Source organism: Hemicordylus capensis, chromosome 16 (genome assembly GCF_027244095.1).
Source record: "Hemicordylus capensis ecotype Gifberg chromosome 16, rHemCap1.1.pri, whole genome shotgun sequence".
Classification (NCBI taxonomy): Eukaryota; Metazoa; Chordata; class Lepidosauria; order Squamata; family Cordylidae; genus Hemicordylus; species Hemicordylus capensis.
In genome coordinates this window covers 4,506,473-4,527,710 of record NC_069672.1, presented here as the reverse complement: position 1 = coordinate 4,527,710, position 21,238 = coordinate 4,506,473, and the positions used below count along the sequence as shown (strand labels likewise).

Sequence of the window (21,238 nt, the reverse complement as noted above, 5' to 3'; positions counted from 1 at the left end):
ATGTAATGCTATAAGTTATATAGCATTACATGTAACAAGTTGGGGTTGCTGCCCCACTTCTTTGGAATTCTCTTCCCCTTCAGATTCGTTTAGCCCTTTCCTTACCGATTTTTAAATCTCTAGCAAAGACTTTTCTTTTTCGCCAGGCTTTTGCCCTCTAGTTTATCTATTTTTTTCCCCTCCTTTTTTGTTAGTTACTTTAGTTTTTAATTTAGAATGTAATTTTTAATGTTACCTTGTTTGCATGTTTTTGTGCACCGCCTGGAGTCTTTGGAGTGGGCGGTATATTAAATGTTTCAAATACATACATACATACATACATAAAAATATTAATATCCTTATGTTGTTTGTTTTTTGAAATTTCTATCCCACTTTCCCCCCCAAGAGGCTCAAGGTGAAAATTAAAAACCAATGTATAATAATAAATGCAAAATATACAAGGAAACCCTTCAGGTTAACACAGCAAAGAGGATAGTGGAGACAGAGGCAATTATAAAACCTCTAAAGTGTTCAGGGACATGTGGAAAGACCTGCATAAAGACAGACGTGCCAATATAAGAAATCTGAAAACCCAGTTTATAAAGCAGTCGGCAAAAACACAGAATGCAAAATCAACTACTACTATTGCTACTACTGGTACTATAAATATTTATATACCACTCTTCAACCAAAGTTCCCCAAAATAAATAGTGCATAAATAAGATGGTCCCCTGACCCCAAAGGGCTCACAATCTAAAAAGCAACATAAGATAGACACCAGCAACAGCCACTGGAGGGATGCTCTGCTGGGGACGGATAGGGCCAGTTGCTCTCCCCCTGCTAAATACAAGAGAATGGTCACTTTTTAAAGTGCTCGCCGCTGTAGCTGAGCTGTTCCCCCAACGGTGGTCTCTTGTTTTCCTGATTTTTCAAATAGGTTCAAGGTGGCCATGAAGGTTTTGCATTAAAATGGGGATTCACTTGGGGTGTCATCAGAAGCAAATCCAGTGATCCGTCCCTTCTTGTGTTGCCATATTCAAGCTTAGCAAATCTGGGTGGCCTAATTTGCATATTATGCAAATGACATGTCAACTGATTTGCATTTTTTAAAATTTATTGGGCAGATTTGTATACTTTCCCCCTCTTTCTCTGCCCTCCCATGTGATCGGATCCAGAGTAAAATCCAGGCAGCGCATTTGAAATCTGTGTAAATCTGGGTGGAATTTAGCAGCCGGGTGGAGGAACCAAAATCTGGGGGCGACCCTCAATTCCGGGGGACCTGGCAAGACCGCTCCCTTCTGCCACCAGGATTTCCTTGAGATCCTGGACTAATGAAACTCATTGTGCATTTATTTTTCTCCCCCGCCCCCAATCCCCGCTTCCAGTTTCTTCTGATTTTTCGCAAAGCCGCCGCGGGAGAGTTGGAAGAAGACAGTGGCCTCCATGCCTTAGCTCGCCTGTCGGAGATCGACGTCTCGACGGAGGGTGTCAAAGGGGCCAAAAGCTTTTTTGAGGCCAAAGTAAGGAACGGGGTGCCCGTGGGGTCATTGACTCCAGAAACAAGCCGCCATTTATACATTGGTAACGTGCTATGGCCACCTAATGGCGCAGTGGGAAATGACTTGAGTAGCAAGCCAGAGGTTACCGGTTCGAATCCCCGCTGGTATGTCCCCCAGTCTGTGGGAAACACCTATATCGAACAGCAGTGATATAGGAAGATGCTGAAAGGGATCATCTCATACTGTGCGGGAGGAGGCAATGGTCAACCCCTCCTGTATTCTACCAAAGACAACCAGAGGGCTCTGTGGGCGCCAGGAGTCAACATCGACTCAACGGCACACTTTAGCTCTAACTTGCCATGGGGGCAGCGCACAAAATCTCTTGCTAGGGTGGTTCGTTCGCCTGATTCAGACATTATGCTGTACAAGTATACAGATGTCTGTACACCCATACATGTGTGAATGGCTGTACCTGTGTTCATTTTAAAGGTGAACCCTTCCAACACATGGTACAGATAGGACGTGTACTTCTCTATCTTGCTTGAACATAACACGCGAATGACTGTACCTGTGTACACTTGTACAAGGGTTGGACATCACATGTGAATGGGCACATGTTGTACATGGTTCTTGGTAATACCCATGCAAGCTGTGTACAGTGTATGCATTCATCTTATTTATTTATTATTTCTCTGTGTAAACCACCCTGAGCCATTTTTGGAAGGGCGGTATAGAAAACAAATAAATACATAAATAAATATACACTGGCCATTCAAAAATTCAGTGCATTCCCCAGCCATTTGGAACATAGGAAGCTGCCATATACTGTGTCAGACCCTTGGTCTATCTAGCCAATAATATCTACACAGACTGGCTGCGGCTTCTCCAAGGTTGCAGGCAGGAGTCTTTCTCAGCCCTATCTTGGAGATGCTGCCAGCGGGGAGGGCTTGAAACCTAGATAATCTTTCCAGAGCGGCAGATCCATCCCCTGAGGGGAATCGCTTACAGTGCTCATAGATGTCTCCCATTCAAATGCAAACCAGGGTGGACCCTGCTTTGCAAAGTAGAGAATTATTGCTTGCTACCACAGGCCAGCTCCTTGGAGCAGCAGCGGCTTCTGGATTCCAGGGCTCCTGTGTGCCATTGCAGGTTCATGAATTATTTAGATTACATAGGAAGCTGCCGTAAACTGAGTCAGACCCTTGGTCTATCTAGCTCAGTATTGTCTTCACAGACTGGCAGCAGCTTCTCCGAGGTTGCAGGCAGGAGTCTCTCTCTCAGCCCTGTCTTGGAGATGCTGCCAGGGAGGGAACTTGACCACAAGACCAGCTCTCCTTCCTATTAGATTAGCTATTTTATATTTTATATTATTGCAGGTGCAAGCCATGAATGTCACGAGCCGCTTCGAGGAGGAGATCAAAGCCGAACAGGAGGAGAAGAGGCGTCAAGCGGAGGAGATGAAGCAGAGGAAAGCTGCTTTCAAAGAGCTGCAGTCGGCATTCAAGCAGTGACGTGGGGGCCGGCCGGGCTGGTGCCGAGAGGGCCCCTCTCCTGGCGCCAACGGTTCCAGCGGCGTCCTCCAGCGAGCACGGGAGGATCCGTGGCGGTGGCGGCGTCCCCAGCTTTTGAACCGTGCCTTGGACGGCAGCTTGATCCGCAAGCCATACATGCTCCACTCTGGGTGGCAAGCTGCATGCGAATCAAGCTGCTGTGGAAGGCACAGGCGCAGACCTGGCTGGGTTTTTTCTGATAAGTTGGCAAGCCCCCAGGTGGTCGTGGGGACCAATCTGGAAAATGATTGCTGTTGAATCTGGAGCGGTTCAGGAGTCAGGCTGGGCAACGTGTCCCTCTTTACTGTCTTTCCTAGTCATGGCCCCCTGATTTCTCCACTCGCCTGTTGGCTGTTTCCTTGTTCTCCTGTGAACAACATGTCTCTGTCTGTCTGTCGAGCATCACCTAACTCCTTGTATCCACTTGGGGTCTCCCGGGCTTGGCACCTTCCACTGGTGAGCCATTTCATGTCCTGTATGGTGGCCGCTGTGGCTGTGAATCAAAGCAGGGCAACCAGGGGTCATCCCATTAACCCGATGGCCAGGGAATTTCGAACCTTCAAAAGGACGTCCTTTTTCACACAGAGCAGGATTAGTCTGTGGAACCCTCTGCCACAGGATCTGGTGATGGCCCCACCAGCCTGGGTGGCTTTAGGAGGGCTCAGACATGTTCATGGAGGACAGCTCTAACAATGGCCACTGGGGTGACAGGCCACTTCCATCCTATAGCTGGAAGAAAGATGCCTCTCGATACCAGTTGCAGGAGAGGGGGCCTGCCCTCACTTCTTGCCTGTGGGCTTCTTACAGGCATATCTGGTGGGCCACTGTGGGAAACAGGATGCTGGGCTAGATGGGCCCCTTGGGCTTGATCCAGCAGGGCTCTTCTTATGTTCTTAACAAGGAGGGTACCGAATTTCCCCTCGAAGATGCTTCTGCAAACGAAAAGAAAAAAAGCCCTCTGGCAGTGTTGGCGTGTGCAGTCTCCACTTAATCATGCTTTAACCAATCACTTTAAAGTCTCTTCGCCGAAGCTTTGCCAAAAATTCAAAGAGTGCTGCCTGGGGTAGCGTAACGAGGGGCCTCCAAGTCAGGACCCCTTTCCCTCTCGGCTCTGCCTCCAAAGGGTCCCGAGTAGCCGTGGGGGGCAGTTCTGATGTTGCCCACTCGTAGGGTGGGACTTCTTCCTCTCTCCACATCTTGGCTTTCTTCCCCTGATCACATACTGCTGTGATGTACTGATCACATACGGCACCTGATCACATACTGCTGCTGGTGGGTGGGTTGTGTGGTGGTGTTTCCACTCCCCAGGGGGAGTCTTTGCAAAACTTTGCCTGTCTGCTTCCTGGAGGGGAGGGCTGTGATGTGGTGTTTTCACTCACCATTTTAGCCCCCTTTCCTTGCTGCATAGAAGAGACCTTACTTGGCACACACTGTGTCCATGCTTGGCATTGTGAGCAGGACCTTGATAAACTGGAAGAGATTCAGAGGTGATGGTGAGTCCTAAGAAGAACGGATGGGGAATTGGGTATGTTTAGCCTGGAGAAGGGGAGACCTGAAAGCCGCCCTTAAAATATCTGAAGGAGTGGACGGGTTCTCGGTTGCTCCTGAGGGCAGGACTCTGACCAGTGGGGTGCAGTGACAAGGAAACAGATCCAGGTTAGGCATTCGGGCTAATTTTCCAACTGTAACAGCTGTTTGCCAGTGGAACAGCCTTCCTCATGAAGCTCTTTTGCTGGAGGTCTTCAAACAGTCCCTCCGGCATTTGGACTACAACTCCCATCAGCCCTGGCTGTGGGCCACCGTGGCTGGGGATGCTGGGAGTTGTCATCTGACAACACCTGAAGGGCCATGGTCCCGCCACAACAGATTCTGGCACTGAGCAGGGGGTTTGACTAGATGACCTCAAAGGTCCCTTCCAACTCTCAAATTCTGTAAGCTGCTCCAACGTGCATGGAATGAGGAAGAGGGCTTTGCAGTTAGTTGCAAAGCAGTGGGGTGGAGTGACGGCCCTCAGAGTTTAGCCTTGTTGTTCCAAAGAACTGGGAGGGGGAGTTTTCTGGCTGAGCTGGGCGTCTTGGCACGTTGCCGCTTCTGCTGCTGAATTCCACGGCGTGCCACTCTTCACTTGCACCCACTCAGTGCTGTGAATGTTCTAGTCCCACAAATATCAGTGCAAAAAGAAAGGGCTTGTTCTGGTACGTCGCCAGTTTCAGTTTCTAAGGTTCTAGTCCCTGTTGTCCAATGTGTCTCTCTCCGTCCCCCATTTGAAGACACCGACCTGCCCATGGGCGTCTGGCAATGGAGGATGCTTCAGGGGGTGGTGGAGTGGTCCCCCACTTTTGGAGCACCAATGGTACCAACGTTGGGTTGTGCCATGTGGGTGGGCTTTTGCATCTGAAGCCCCGCCCATGGTGGACGATGCAGTGATGTCACAGCAATAGTGGGCGGGGCTACGAACAGACCGTGTGTGTGTTTTGTTTTGTTTTGTTTTTGTTTTTTTAATCAAGGCAATAATCCAAGTGCGGACATTGTGGCACCACACCAAACCATTCTGGCAGAACGTGTGATCTGATTGTGAAAAGGAGAACCTCGTCCATACCTACATCTTTGGGGTGAACCCCCCACCCCATCTAGAACCACAGTTTCCAGAATACAGCATGTGTGTTCTTTATATATTCCATCTGTGTTAAATATTCAGGCTGGGAGACCATCCTTAAGTGCTTTTGAATGTTCACGTGGGCTATCTGGACTCCTTTCGTTTTGGTTTTTTGTGCATGCACTGTGAGCTTCAAAGAAAGGGGTGACCCTTAAGTGTCCGGTTCGTTTTGTAATAGAAAATCTCAACGTGTTTGAATGGGGGTGGAAATAGTATTCAAAGTTCTGTTGTTTCACCAAGCTATGTTTGTAAAGGAACCCAATAGAATAGAGTTGCCAACTTCTAACCCAGCGCCTGATCCTGTGCGTTTAACAGCAAGATTTTGGGGAGGGGTTTTTGAGTGTATGTGTGTGTGTGCAGTGCACCCTCACAGGGTCCTTGCAGTTTGAAAGAGGTGGGCGTGCAAAGTATGCATTTCCCCAAGCCTTGTGATCTGCTGATCTTAGTAGGCGATCATCTTTAGCTCCATGCTATGCAAAGTTTCCTTGTAGAAGAATCCAGCTAAAGGCACAGGAACAGGGCAGACTGTGATACAAATCAGTTGGCAATCCTAAATAGAACTATGTTTGGGGACCTGAGAGAGGGGTGGAGAGGAAGTGGAAACCCTTCATGTATTGTGCTCCCAAAGCAAACTTGAGTTTTGACATTTCATTGTATTGTACACTGGCAATATCTTGTTCTTTGCAAACAAAAAGTTTGCAAATGACAAGATCTCTGCCCCACCCCCACCCCGCAGACTTTACTGTGTTTCCTCGTTCAACATGGGAGGTTTTGAATTGCTCACTTGTCTCCAGGCTCTCCCTTTATTTTTCTGGTCAAAGATTGTAAAGTCCCAGTGGTGGATTTTAGAGGCTTCCTTTATTTTTTCATATGGCAGTCTTGGGTGCCTGGGATGGGGAGAAAGCACTATATGAAAGAGCTCTTTCCATTCTTCTGCAGCTGTTCCAATATGTTCAAATGGCTGGATTTAAAAACTGTGTTTTGCTTTTGATTCCAAAAGCTGCTCCATTTCAGTGGTATGATTTATTTTTTTTAACCAAAAATAAAAGTATATTTCATAAGCATGTGGTGGTGTCCAGAGGCTGTTTCTCTTGCAGAAAACCCAACCACTTCAGGTTGGAATTAGGCTTGAGTTCCAAGCTTTTGATTTCATTACGCTGGAAAATCAAGGGAGGACCTGTTCTGTGACGTCTTTTTCAGGTTCAACGTATTGATTCGGTTTAGGGATGTGCATGAAATTTGCACCAATCGATTTGAAATTGAATTCAAATTGATTTGATTTGAAGCCATTCACCAGAGTGGAGATTTTTTAAAATATATCGATTCAAATTTGCCCAAAGTCAAATTGAATTTGAGCAAATTGGCCCAATGTTGATTTGACTGTTGGTGAATTCAAATTGATTTGAACGAATCTCCACTCTGTTCAATGGTTTCAAGTTGAATCGATTGAAATAGATTTGTGTGCATTTCGTGCACATCCCTAATTCAGTTCTGGTTTCTTGCAGGGTGAACCAATCTGCCCACTGTGCAAACTGTTAGTAGTTTCCACTGGGGTTCGATGCTCCATACACTGAGCATTTAACCACTCATTCGTGCATGTCAATCAAACCATGTGCTTTTCATGGGGCACAATGAAAAATTGCGATCCATTTCACCCTTGAAGGCTGTTTCCCTTTTCATACATTGCACAACCACGAAGCTGGGTTTGTCCCAGAAGAAACCACAGCCACCCCCATCTCCCCAAGTATACCTCTATGATGCACCAGCCTTCCAACACCTGCACAAATTACATATTTCAGCATATACTTCCCAGCTTACGTGTACAGTGTAATGTGGGAAGAAGGCCCCATTCTGGGACCGGCCCAAGCAAGGTGTCTTTCCTAAGATGTGTCTTCCAGGCTCAAGAAAATGCTGCCCCCTTGTGGGCAGAAGAACACTCTCAACTTCCAGAATGCTTGGCTGACTTATTAAGCAGGAGAATGGAAGAAGGAGACCCTGTGGATCAATCCAAAGGTCCCGCCAGCATCCTGCTTCCTGGTGACCCAATGGGAAGCCCACAAGCAGGGCTGGGAGGCCCCAGCTCTCTCCTGCTGTTTCCCAGCAACTAGTATTTAGTGGTATGCTGCCCCTCAACATGGAGGCTCTATAGAGTTCTATATTATATATAACTGCAAGCATTGGTGGCAGCAGAGGCATGAATGGGAAGGGGCAAGCAGGTCTTCTTAAAAACGGCAGCCTGCTGGGGAATTGTGCAGAGGGTGGTGTGGCGGATTAAATGATGCCCTTCCAAGAGGTATTGAGGTTAAGAAATAAGAGATTGTGCATAAACCTAGGCTGGTGGCATTTTGAGGTGCTGAGATAGCAAAATGGATCCTTCGTGGCTCTCCAGAGCTGCTGTCACTCCCATCTCCCCAAGTGTGCCTGTATTATGCATGGACTTCCAAACACCTGCACAAATTACATATTAAGTATATACCTAAATATATGCCTATATAAATTGATTAAGTGCCATGAAGTCGATGTTGACTCTTAGCAACCACATAGATAAATTCTCCCCAGGATGATCTGTCTTCAGCTTGGCCTTGAAGGTCTCTCAGTGGTGCATTCATTGTCGTCATGATCAAGTCCTTCTCAATAAATACTGAATACATATCCAGATCTATATATCTGAACTCCCAACCGTTTATCCACCTCTGTGACTCCCAGTCTGAACCAAAAGTTCAAAAGTTCTTCAAGCACTTCTGCCCATCCCTCCCCTCAAGTCTGAGGTATATGCCATTCCAACTGCTGAAGAGAGCTGTCCAGCCATTAAGGACCACTTAACTCTTTTGTCAGATGCCTAGTTATGCAAAACCCTAGAGACAGGCACATTCAATATAAGCAGGGCCGAGTCAAACACACCAGAATTGAAGTCTGTTGATTAAACACACACAGGACAACTTTTGCTTCCTCCTTTCCCAATTCGATACCAGTACTGTGGGGCACTGGAAATGACCAGCTGGTTACACAGCTGCCTGTGACAGGACTGAGAAATGTCCTTAAACGTTTCCCTTGTTTGGCATCCTGACCGGGCAGCATCTGTGTGCGGAACCTTTTGGTCCCAGGAGCTGTCTGCTTCTTGGAGTAGGGAAAGTTGTGCGTTTTCCCATATGCTAGAGAGGGGAGGGCATCAGCGAAGCAACAGCAGTGGTGATACCAGAGGTGCACCTAGGTAATTTAGGAGCCTGGACCTCAAGGCCTTTGGAGCCCCCTCCCCAAACATAGGAGCATAGGAAGCTGCCATATACTGAGTCAGACCATTGAGCGATCTTGCTCAGTATTGTCTACACAGACTGGCAGCAGCTTCTCCAAGGTTGCAGGCAGGAATCTCTCTCCGCCCTCTCTTGGAGATGCTGCCAGGGAGGGAACTTGGAACCTTCTGCTCTTCCCGGAGCGGCTCCCTAAATATCTTACAGTGATCACATGTGGTCTCCCATTTGTATGCGACCAGGGCAGACCCTGCTTAGCTAAGGGGACCAGTCATGCTTGCTACCACAAGACCAGCTCTCCTCCCATAGGCCAGCTCTACATTATATAACAGGCTCGTTATACAATTTGGAAATTAAACATGGACCAGCGATGGACACCACCATGCCTCATTGCATCAGTTCTTCTTTGGAAGGAAGCCCAGATAAGTCAGGGGAGAACGTCAGAAAAGCTTTGGTGGATCATGCCAAGGCCCCATCCAGTCCAGGATCCTACTCCACACAGCAGCCATCCGGGTGCCCACAAGTGAAGAAAAGAGGAAAACCACCACCCCCTCCTGCTGGTACCTGGTGTTCAGGGGAACGGTGCCCCCCACCTGATCCTGATGATAGTATATTGTGACCAAGGCTTGTAGCCACCACTACCCACGCCCTCCATGAATCTGAGGATGCTAGACCTCCATAAAGCATCACCCAAAAGACAAAACCAGGACAGAGATTTCAGAACATAAGAACAGCCCTGCTGGATCAGGTCCAAGGAGGCCCATCTAGTCCAGCATCCTGTTTCTCACAGTAGCCCACCAGATGCCGCTGGAAGCCACAGGCAGGAGTTGAAAGGGGCCTGCCCTCTCTCCTGCTGTTGCTCCCCTGCAACTGGTATTCAGAGACATCCTGCCTCTGAGGCTGGAGGAGGCCTGGAGCCCGCAGACTAGGGACGTGCGAAACGGCTCAGGGTCGAGCCGGTTCGCCATAGAACCGGGCTGGCTTGAGAGCTGAACCTTTAGCCAGACCGAGTCCGGTTCGGCTCAACCTCTGAGTGGCTGGGTCATGCCCAATGGGCCTCTGCGTGGCCCATTGGGCATGTATGGTGGCCTCCAAAATGGCCACTGCCACCAGAGGAAGGGCCAGAACGGCCTGACAGAACGGCCTGTTGACACCGACTCGACAAGAATCGACCCCGACTCGACGGCACAACTAGCCATCCAAATAGTCTGAATGTTGCCCCACAGCGAGAAAGTGGAACATGAAATCTGGTCATGGTCACTGAGAGAAACGCTGCCTTCCAAATTGCTAGTGTTTGCTATTTGCTAAGTGATAACTTAGCAAGGTCAGATATGGTCCTTTATCTCATGCAGGGTTGGTACTCTCCTCTTGGCTTTGGATTGAGGTCGACTTGCGCTATAAATACTCCATAATGCCCCGGCTGAGTCTACATCACATCTGTCACCATGTTGAAGCTCATTTTCTGCACCTTACTCCTGGGATATGGTGAGTCTCCTTGGCGGGATTTCTGGGTGTTGAGTTGGGAGGTGGTGAGTCCCAGACTGGGAATATGGCCAGTCTCTGCTCTCGAGATGCGCCTTGGAGAGCTGCTGCCGGTCAGTGTAGACAATACTGAGCTAGGAGGACCAATGGTCTGACTCAGTACACAGCAGCTTCCTATGTTCAATACAAAATCCAGAGCCAAATGGGACTTTAAAAGGCAGACCATTTCTACTGCTTCCACTTCGTATAGCGCTTTTTCTCGTGAACCAACCTGTGAACAAACCATCCAACTATGGCTTGAGTTACATTTAGTACTAAGGCCTGCAGTGGCCAGGTACTGCAGGTACAGGTGGGCCTCATTATCCATGGTGGTTCAATTCCTGCAGACTACAGCGGGTAATGAAACCACAGATAATGAGGCATTAAAGTCAATGGGATTGCAGGGGTTAGGTTCCTGGACTTCAAAAATATCACTAAAAAGCAGCAAAAAAAAAAAAAAACCCCATTAAATGGACCAAATAAAGCGCCCTACCATGCTTTGTGGACTTCAGGAGTCTAGTGATACCTGCCCACAAGTCTAAAGTCCCTGAAATTCTGCAAAAAAATCACTGGGTTTGGGGTTTTTTAAAAAGCTGAGTCGCAAAGTGGCTCCTGCGCTCAAAATAACCTCCAAGATCCAACCCGCAGATGCACCAGATTAACTCTCTTTTCTTTGGTTTTTTCCTGTGGATACCGAGATCAGGTGTCAATTACCTGACCACAGATGCGAGAATCCACAGATGAGAATCTGCAGATGCAGATACAAGAATCTTTAGATGTGGATACGAGATACGATAATCTGCAGTTGAGAATCTGTAGATGCGGATACGAGATTCAAGAATCTGCAGATGAAAATCTGCAGATGCAGATAGCGAGGTTCTCCTTTATTCTTTACCTGGACTCTTTGTCTAAATCCTGCCCATCACAAACAGAGTTGCCTCGCCTATGTTCCATGTGGTGTCCACTAGTGAGTATGGTGAAACACACTATCGGGCAGGTTTCACAGAGTATGTTCTACTAAAGCGGGCTTTCCCAATCTTGAGTCTCTAGATGTTGTCGGACTATAACTCCCATCATCCCTCATTGCAATGGCCTTTGGACTACAACTCCCATCATCCAGGTGAACTATAATCCCCATCGTCCCCTGTCAAGATGGCCAAAGGCCATTGCAGCTGGGGATGATGGACGTTGTAGTCCAGGAACGAGTTGTAGACCCAAGATTAGGAACTTCTGCACTGAAGGATATAGGGGAGAAGGAAGGTTTTACACTGGGTCCCAACCTCCATGATCAGGGGTAGTAGTGACAGTAGTGACAGTTTCCATTTAAATAATAATAATCCCAAAAGCATAAAATGATGGATAGGCAGGGGAATACATCTGGCCTCTCTGAGCCAGTAGCAAGATACAAAGGAGCAGGGAGCGAACCTCAATTATGTATTATTTATTGACTTAATTTATTTCAAATTGCAATTGGGCCGGTGAGGACCTCCCAACATGGGTGGCCTGCATGTTTCACTTTTGTTGCTCCTCTCTCTTTCTTTCCCGCTGGATCCCCCAGTCCACGGCTGTGGCAAATCGGCGTATCCGCCACACTTCTCTCGCGTCGTCGGCGGGGAGGATGCCAGACCCCACAGCTGGCCTTGGCAGGTAACGAGACGGCTACCTTAGTGGTTGCCCACATCTGGTTTTGTTCCACATGTTAATCAATCAATCAATCAATCAATCAATCAATGTCAATTTGAGAGAGTTGATTAAATAATGAATAAATGTGGTCGCTGCTTTCATATTGCTAGGAATGGAGTGGGGTGGGCTGGAAACTCCACTGCTGAACATGTTGAGCTGCATGCACCAATTCCAGAATTAGTTTTAGAAATGGCGCTAGTTATATCAGGATTCAGGAAAAGTGGAACTAGTGGGACAAATAGAACCAGAAGAGGGAAAATCATCCTCTCATCCTTCATTCATGCAAATGGTCTCCTCACATGAACAATGTAACTGTAACGGATCACCCACACATTCATGAAATATTGAACTGATAAAATGGACAGGGTTCAGAGGAGGCCTCTAGGCCCTGACTGTTACCTCTGAAGCCACAAGATGTGGTCAGAGCTGGAGAGCCATTCATAGGAACATAGGAAGCTGCCACATATTGAGTCAGACCATTGGTCTATCTAGCTCAGTATTGTCTGCACAGACTGGCAGCAGCTTCTTCAAGGTTGCAGGCAGGAATCTCTCTCAGCCCGATCTTGGAGATGCTGCCAGGGAGGGAACTTGGAACCTAGATGCTCTTCCCAGAATAGCCTCATCTCCTAAGGGGAATCTCTTGCAGTGCTCACACTTCTAGTCTCCCTTTCATATGCAACTAGGGCAGACCCTGCTTAGCTAAGGGGACAAGTCATGCTTGTGACCACCAGACTAGCTGGTCTCCTGGGAGAGCATTCCTGGGTTGGATGGGGCATAGGACACCCTGCGTGGCAATAGTTGCTATCAGACCATGCCACTTACACTGTTTTGTCATTTGTGGGGCTTTTCAGGTCTCCCTCCAGTACAACAAGAATGGCGTTTGGGCTCATACCTGCGGTGGGACCCTGATTCAGTCCAACTGGGTCTTGACAGCCGCCCACTGCATCAGGTAAACAGAATCCCCGAGAGGGATGGGGATTATGGTGGGGACCAAGATCTTCCCTTTAAGGGATGGGGCCGCTCTGGGAAGAACAGAGAGTCCCAAGTTCCCTCCCTGTCAGCATCTCAAAGAAAGGGCTGAGAGAGATTCCTACCTGCAACCTTGGAGAAGCTGCTGCCAGTCTGTCCAGACAATACTGAGCTAGATGGACCAAGGGTCTGACTCAGTATATAGCAGCTTCCTATGTTCCTATGAGGTTGAGGTGAGATTGTTTCCCCCCGATGGATTGGAGATGTTAAAGCATCCCAGTTGGGCTGCAGTATCCAAAGTATTCTGGTTTCTGGAGTTGGAGGGGGCCTTGGAGGTGTTTTGTCTTCTGGGAGTTCAGTGCAGGAAACTGCTACAGCATCTCTGTTCTGCCTCTACGGAAGACAACCAGCGACGAAGACCCCACCGCTGCATGTCATGAGGCGGACTGTTCCACTCTTCCGCAGCTCTTGCCATTAGGAAATTGCTCCTCATGTCTAACCTGAATCTGCTTCCTTGTCACTTCAAGCCACGGGTTCTAGTCCTGCCCTCAGGAGCAGCAGAGAACAATTCCGTTAGGGGTGTGCAGGGAACGGGTTAGGGTGGTTTGGTTCGAATTCAAGCCATATTCGAACCGAACTGTCAGTGTGTGGGGTCGAATCGGCCACCGGTTCGGTTTGACTGGTCGAACCAGTTTGGTGTTCGAGGGGGTCTTGCTTGAAAAGGGGAATCTGGTGAGGATTACCCTTTACAGGCACAGTTGTGGAGGGATCCTCCTAAAGGCATCCCAGGAGCCTGCTCAACTGCACGATGCTATATGGGTGAGATACCGAGCCTCTGGTTCAGTTCACAATTGAACTGTCGAACTGGCCTGGTTTCAGTTGAACCGGTTCGCCTCGAACCGGTTCGTGCACACCCCTAAATACCGCTCCTGGCTCTAGGTGATGGCCCTTCAGATTCTAGAAGGCTGCTGAGGTCTACTGGAAATATTATCAACTGATTGTGGGGCAATCAGTGTTTTTGTGATACACCCTTAACTCAAAGAACAAACACTTTTTAGGCTTTTAAATCTATGACGTATGAGTTATTGATACAGCAGGTGTGGCATGATGGTGTGGTGGAAGTGTGTGTGTGTGTGTGTGTGTGTGTGTGTGTGTGTGTGTGTGTGTGTGTGTGTTGAACGGTGATCCGTAGCCCAAGGCTATGGCTGCAGCGAACAAAGTTGGATACATTTTAGGAATTAACTTATTTAAACTGGAATTCAGAAGGAGTATATCCTAGATCAAAGTAAGCCCACCAAGGAACTGGGAATCGGGAACATCTAGCAAAAAAGAGATATGGCGGCCAAAGGAAGAACGAGGTTCATAAGAAACAAAGAGTCTTGCATGCCATGTGTTCCTTTCTGTTTCTCCACATTCATGCAGCTCCAGCCGGACTTACCGGGTGCTTCTGGGCAAGCAGAACCTAGAAGAGGAAGAGGCTGGTTCTGTGGCTGTTGCCGTGGAGAAAACGATTGTCCACGAGAAGTGGAATTCCTTCCTGGTGCTGTAAGTTCACTTGGTGTCTAAAGGGCTGGCTGGAGTGAGAACTGCAGAGCATTAAGAGTTCATGCAGCGTGCCGATTTCTAGATCACAGAATGATAACCTTGGAAAGGGCCACAGAGGTCTTCTAGTGGTCTTCTAGTGCTCAGTGCAGGGAACTGCATTAGCGTCCCTGAGAGATGGCCACCCAGCCTTTGAAAGCCTCCAGCAAAGGAGCTCCCACCACTGCATGAGGCAGACAGTTCCAGTGTCCAACGGCTCTTACAGTCTTAGAGTGGTCTTCTAGGAATTTCTCCTAAATGGCAGCCTGGATATGCTTCCTTGTCATTTCAACTCAGGGGTCCTAGACCTTCAACAAGCCTGCTCTTTCTCCTCTGTGGAAGTCCTTCAGATATTTGAAGATGACCCTCATATCTCCCTTTAGTCTCCCCTGGTTCATAGACCATCAGAGTTGGAAGGGACTTGGAGGTCTTCTAGCCAACCCCTGGATCAGTGCAGAAAACTGCTATGGCATTCAAGCAGAACATCTGTCTTTCTTGAACATCTGTCTTGAACATCTGTCTTTCAGGAATGACATCGCCCTCCTCAAACTTGCTGAGCACGTCGAGTTCAGCGACACCATCCAGCCCTCTTGCTTGCCTGCTGAAGGGGCCGTGCTGGCCCAGGACTATCCATGCTTCATCACCGGATGGGGCCGCCTGTGGAGTAAGTGGATTGCTGACTACCCAGACTTGGGGGTGATGCATTTTGAATCCAGTGCTAGGACATCCCAGTCAGGGCTGGTGGGCTATGAAGCAGAGAAGCGATGTTGGCTTGGGGGGAGATTTGAATCTGAGAAAGATCTTTGGCTTCTCTTGGACATGATGTCATTTTTAGCCTACTTTCCAGTAGGCTTATGAGATCACCCGGCATTCTGTGTGTGTGTGTGTGTGTGTGTGTGTGTGTGTGTGTGTGTGTGTGTGTGTGTCTGCCCTATCAACTTCACAATGCCTAGACCAATGTGAACCAAATTGGGTACAGTTGTAGGTACACCTCAATGGCATCATTTGTGATGATGTCATCCATGCCCATTCAAAATGGCGGATGTGTAAACGTTTGAGGCCCAAGTGGGCCAACGTGTGAACCGCCTAACCGATTCAAATCAAATTTACGACAGATGTAGGGACATATAGATCCCTCCGTGGCATAGATTATGATGTCATCCATCCCGATTCAAGATGGCAGATGGGGAAAAGTTGGAGACACAAGTGGTCGAACGTATGAACCACCTCACCGATTCGAACCAAATTTTCTACAGCTATAGTGAGTGGCACACAAGAATACCCCAGTGGCATAGTTTGTGATGATGTCAACAACCTGAATTCAAGATGGTGGGTGTATACATGCGTAAGGTGCGAGTGGGCTAACCATAAGAACCACCTCACCGATTCGAACCAAATTTCCTACAGCTATAGTGAGTGGCACACAAGAATACCCCAGTGGCATAGTTTGTGATGATGTCAACAACCTCAATTCAAGATGGCAGATGTATAATTGCGCAAGGTGCAAGTGGGCTAACTTGTGAGCCACCTCACCGATTCGAACCAAATTTGCTCCAGCTGTAGTGACACACAGGGACACCTCAATGGCGTTGTTCTAGTCAAACCATGTGCTATTAAATGCCTTTGCAAAAAAGAACGGTTCATAACCTGGAAAATGCAACCCGTCATTCTCCCCTTGTGTCCTTTGTAGCCAATGGGCCCATATCCGACAACCTTCAGCAGGCCCTGCTGCCCGTGGTGGATCACCAGACGTGTACCAAGCGTGACTGGTGGGGCTCCATGGTCCGGACCACGATGGTGTGTGCAGGAGGAGATGGTGTCACTTCCGGCTGCAATGTGAGTTCCCCTCCACTCCTCATCTGTAGAAAGACTCCCTGCCTGAAAACTTGGAGAGCCGCTGCCAGTCAGTGCAGACAATACTGAGTTAGATGGACCAAGGGTCTGACTCAGTAGACAGCCGCTCCCTTTTAAGGGGATGGGGATGGGGCCGTAGCTCAGAGGAAGACCATCTGTTTCCACGCAGAAGGTCCCAGGTTTACACCCTGGCAGCATCTCCAGGTAGGGCTGGGAAACACTCCTGCCTGGAACCTTGGAAAAGCTGCTGCCAGTCAATGTTGACAATACTAAGCTAGATGGGGAAAGGGTCTAGCTCAGTAAAAAGTAGCTCATACAAGGGAACATCTGTAGCTCTGTGGAAGACCATCTGTTTTCATGCAGAAGGTCCCAGGTTCAGTCCCTGGCAGCATCTCCAGGTAAGGCTGGGAAAGACCCCTGCCTGAAACCTTGGAGAGCTGCTGCCAGTCAGTGTAGACAGTTCTGAGCTAGATGGAAAAAAGGGTCTGATTTGAGATAAGGCAACTTCCTATGTTCCTAGCATGCTAGTTTGGGTACCATTGTGTGTCAGACTGCTGTGAATGGCCTGTGATGCTTTTGCTTGGCTTTCCTATCACCCTCTTGCATTTTCCCTGATTTTTAAAATGTGTGTTCTTGTACCAGGGGGATTCCGGAGGTCCTCTGAACTGCCAAGGCGGCGACACTTGGGAAGTGCACGGGATCGTGAGCTTTGGATCTGGGCTGGGCTGCAACACAAAGAAGAAGCCGACCGTTTTCACACGGGTGTCTGCCTACATCCCCTGGGTCAATGAGGTGAGAGGGCAGGAAACCCTGGGCAGGATCCTGGATCCTGTCACTTTATTATTTATCTGAGCTCATTCACACAATCACAAACTGTGTTCTACCCGGGTTTGGGAGTTGTGTGTGCTCCCAGTTTTCGGTTGTGTGGAAACAAGGGGCAGTTGCCCTCCTACTTTGCTTCCACACAACCTCCCAGGTTTTCGTCTTACCTTGCTTCCATACAACCAAAAATTGGGAGTACACACAACTCCCAAACCCAGGTAGAACACAGTTTGTGATTGTGTGAATGCCTCAATCTATCTATCTCTCAATCTCAATCTCAATCTCAATCTATCATATTTTAATCCTGCCTGATATGTACATTTCTTGGCAGTGTGCAAAATTTAAAACACAATATAAAACAGTGAAAAATAGTTAAAATTTCAGCCCCCGAAAGTAAAAACACTCTCATAAGATAAAAACAAGTTCAACAGTTTAAAATTAATTCCCGTTAAAAGACTGAGAAAACAGGTGCATCTTGAGGGTCTTCCTAAAAACAAGCAGAGAGGAGATGCTCTTATTTCAACAGGGAGTATATTCCAGAGAGCCCCAGGGAAGCCACAGAGAAGGCCCGGTCCTGAGTCGCTACCAAATGAGCTGGCGGCAACCATAACCGGACCATTCCAGAAGATTTTGTTTATTTGTTTATTAAAAGTTTCTCATATACCGCCTCCTCCAAAGACTCTCAGCGGTGAACAAAAATATCATCATCATCATCTTCATCATCATCATCTGTTATTATAATTAGTATTTCAACTACAAACAGACAAACGTCTGCCACACAAGACACCAGATATAACTGTAGTCGAGAAGAAAGAAAAACCAGTCAAAATAATCGACATAGCAATACCAGGGGATAGCAGAACAGAAGAAAAAGAAATAGAAAAAAATAACAAAATACAAAGATCTACAAACTGAAATTGAAAGGCTGTGGCAGAAGAAGACCCAAATAATCCCAGTGGTAATTGGCGCCCTGGGTGCAATTCCAAAACACCTTGAAGAGCACTTCAATACCAGAGGGGCCACAGAAATCACCACCAAGCTTGAAACAATAGTTCAGCTCTGTGAAAGAATACAAGCAGAGATTTGGGTTTTCTGGAAATTGTTTGAATTAAGACACTTCCTGGAAAATTTTCTGGAAAATGTTCAAGGACATTTCCTCGTTTGTGTAAAATCTGCATAACACATTTTGCAGAAAATGCCCTAAATAGATTGTGATCTGATTTGATATTTTATTTGACCTATATATTTAGTTAAAAACAACAACGTGCACACACAGAGCACCATATAACCCTTCTGTTTAAAAATCTATAAAACATGTATATTGTCTTTCACACACTTCCTAGGGATAATCACCTGAAATTGCAAAGCTTGTCTTAACATTTATTATTGTTTCAACCTTTCTAACATTTGTTTCCTCTCTCTTTTCCCCACCCACTAGAAAATTAGCCAGAACTAAGGAACCCAACCTTTTATGTCGTGGATCAATGCGGCAAAAGCTTAATAAAAAATAATAATCACAATTGCCCTTGTTGTTTGTGTCTTTTCCTGCCTGAAACATGTGACACTATTTGCATACCCTCTTACTATTAGGGGATGAGGAACACTCATGCCCAAACAGTCTGTTATGGGGTGCACAGAGGGGAGTGGTTCTGGGGAACAGCAGCAAAGAATTAAAGCCGAAGATGGCAGAGTACTACATACTTGAGTTTCTTCTCACAACAACCCTGTGAAGTAGCTGAGAGAGAAGTGACTGGCCCAGAGTCATCCAGCTAGTTTCATGGCTGAATGGGGATTTGAACTCAGGTCTCCCCGGTCCTAGTCCAGCACTCTAACCACTACACCACTTGGCTCTCCACCAATGGTTTCATAATTCCCAAGAACCTCTGCCCCTAGCCCCCTTAAAGAACTAAATGACCTAGAGTCACTACAATTCCCAAGAGCTTCTGTCCTTAGTCCCCTCGTGGAACTACGATTCCCTAGAATCACTATAATTCCCAAGAGCCTCTGCCTCTGCCTTTTCACATAACTACAGTTCTCAGGGGTTTATTGCATTGCATTTGGGGCCAAGTCCAAGGAGGAAAGGTACCACCAAGTTCTGCATAGCTAACAAGTAGAGTCAGGGAGACTATAAAAGGGAATACGACTTCCTTTAGAAAATGGAAGTCCTGCCCAAATGAACAGAAAGGAACATAAAAGAAATGCAAAGGGAGAATAACGGATGCAAAAAGAAGGTTTGAGGAGCATATAGCTAGAAGTGTCAAGGGCAATAACAAAAACTTCTTTAAATATATCAGAAGCAGAAAACCTGCCAGGGACGCAGTTGGATCCTGAGATGATGACGGTGTGAAAGGGACTATTAAGGGGATAAGGAGATTGCAGAAAAGCTGAATGAATTCTTTGCATCTGTCTTCATGGCAGAGGATACTGACCATATACTCACTCTGGAACTGATCTTCTCAAGCTTGGAGGCTGAAAAATTGGGCCAGTTTGAGGTGATGGGAGAGGATGTTCTAAACTGTCTAGAAAAACGGAAAACTTACTAATGGCCAGATGGCATCCACCCAAGATTTCTAAAGGAACTCAAATGTGAAATTGCCGATCTCCTAGCAAAAATATGTAACTTATCTCTACAATCAGGCTCTGTACCAGAGGACTGAAAAGTAGCTAATGTAACTCCCATTTTCAAAAAGGGATCGAGGGGGGGATCTGGGGAACTACAGGCCAGTTAGCTTAACTTCTGTGCCGGGTAAATTGATGGAAAGCATACTTAAGGACAAAACTGTTGAACATAAAGAAGAAAAGGCTTTGCTGAAATAGAACCAGCATGGCTTCTGCAAGGGAAAGTTTTGCCTCACTGACCTTTTGGAGTTCTTTGAGAGTGTCAACAGGCATGTGGATAAAGGTGATCCGGTTGACATAGTATACCTGGACTTCCACAAAGCTTTTGACAAAGTTCCCCACCAAAGGCTCTTGAGTAAACTTAGCAGTCGGGGGATAAGGGGACAGTTTCATGTGTGGACTGGTAACTGGTTGAAGGACAGAAAACAGAGGGTAGGAATAAATGGAGAGTTTTCACAATGGAGGGAGGTAAGAAGTGGGGTCCCCCAGGGATCTGTAATTTATTCACAAATGATCGAGAAGTTGGATAAACAGTGAAGAGGCCAAATTTGCAGTTGACACTCAACTATTTAGGGTAGTGACGTCCAAAACAGATAGTGAGGAGCTCCAAAAGGATCGCTCCAAATTGGGGGAGTGGATGACAAAATGGCAAATGAAATTCAATGTGAGCAAGTGTAACGTGATGCATATTGGGGCAAAAAAACCCAGTTTCACATATGACAGACCAGGAGAGAGATCTTGGAGTCATGGTGGGCAGCTCATTGAAAATGTCGACTCATTGTGTAATAAAATGTCGACTCAGTGCAGTGATTTTAAAAAAAAGGCAAACTCCATGCTAGGGATAATTAAGAATGGAGTTGAAAATAAAAATGGAAATATTATCATGCCCTGGTACAAATCTATGGTGCAGCTACATCTGGAGTACTGCGGACAGTTCTGGTCACCCTATCTTAAGAAGGATATTGTATGACTGGAAAAGGTGCAGAAGAGGACACCCAAGATGATCAGGGGCCTGGAGCACCTTCCTTATGAGGCTAAGCTATGGCATTTGGGATGTTTTAGTTTGAAAAAGAGGTGACATGATAGAAGTGTACAACATTTTGCATGGACTAGAACCAGGGGTCATCCCATGAAACTGAAGGACCAACAAAAGGAAGTACTTTTTTACACAGGGCATAATTAATCTACGGAATTCTCTGTCTCAAGATGTGGTGATGGCCACCAGCATGGATGGCTAGATGGCTGGATGGCTTTTAC

General features: G+C 47.1%; 2 protein-coding genes across 3 annotated transcripts in view; both read left to right on the top strand.

Annotated features, from left to right (window-relative positions):
- Nucleotides 1–6,748, top strand: part of EFHD2 (EF-hand domain family member D2) — a 32,963-nt gene extending 26,215 nt beyond the window's left edge. The window contains exons 3-4 of the mRNA XM_053281199.1: nucleotides 1,365–1,499; nucleotides 2,855–6,748. Of these exons, the coding sequence (XP_053137174.1) occupies nucleotides 1,365–1,499; nucleotides 2,855–2,989 (270 nt within the window). The 3' untranslated portion in view covers nucleotides 2,990–6,748. The remainder of the gene's footprint in view (nucleotides 1–1,364; nucleotides 1,500–2,854) is intronic.
- Nucleotides 6,749–10,146: 3,398 nt separating this feature from the next.
- On the top strand, nucleotides 10,147–18,878 carry LOC128338546 (chymotrypsin-C-like). 2 transcript variants are annotated; one of them, XM_053281156.1, is made up of 8 exons: nucleotides 10,147–10,417; nucleotides 12,012–12,100; nucleotides 12,988–13,085; nucleotides 14,528–14,650; nucleotides 15,214–15,350; nucleotides 16,377–16,522; nucleotides 17,183–17,332; nucleotides 18,801–18,878. In XM_053281156.1, the coding sequence occupies exons 1-8, from the start codon at nucleotides 10,378–10,380 to the stop codon at nucleotides 18,816–18,818; spliced, it is 801 nt and encodes a 266-aa protein (XP_053137131.1). In that variant the 5' UTR covers nucleotides 10,147–10,377; the 3' UTR covers nucleotides 18,819–18,878. The 2 variants fall into 2 exon arrangements, with proteins under 2 accessions (XP_053137131.1, XP_053137132.1); XM_053281157.1 differs by lacking the exon at nucleotides 12,988–13,085.
- The last annotated feature ends 2,360 nt before the right edge of the window (nucleotides 18,879–21,238 follow it).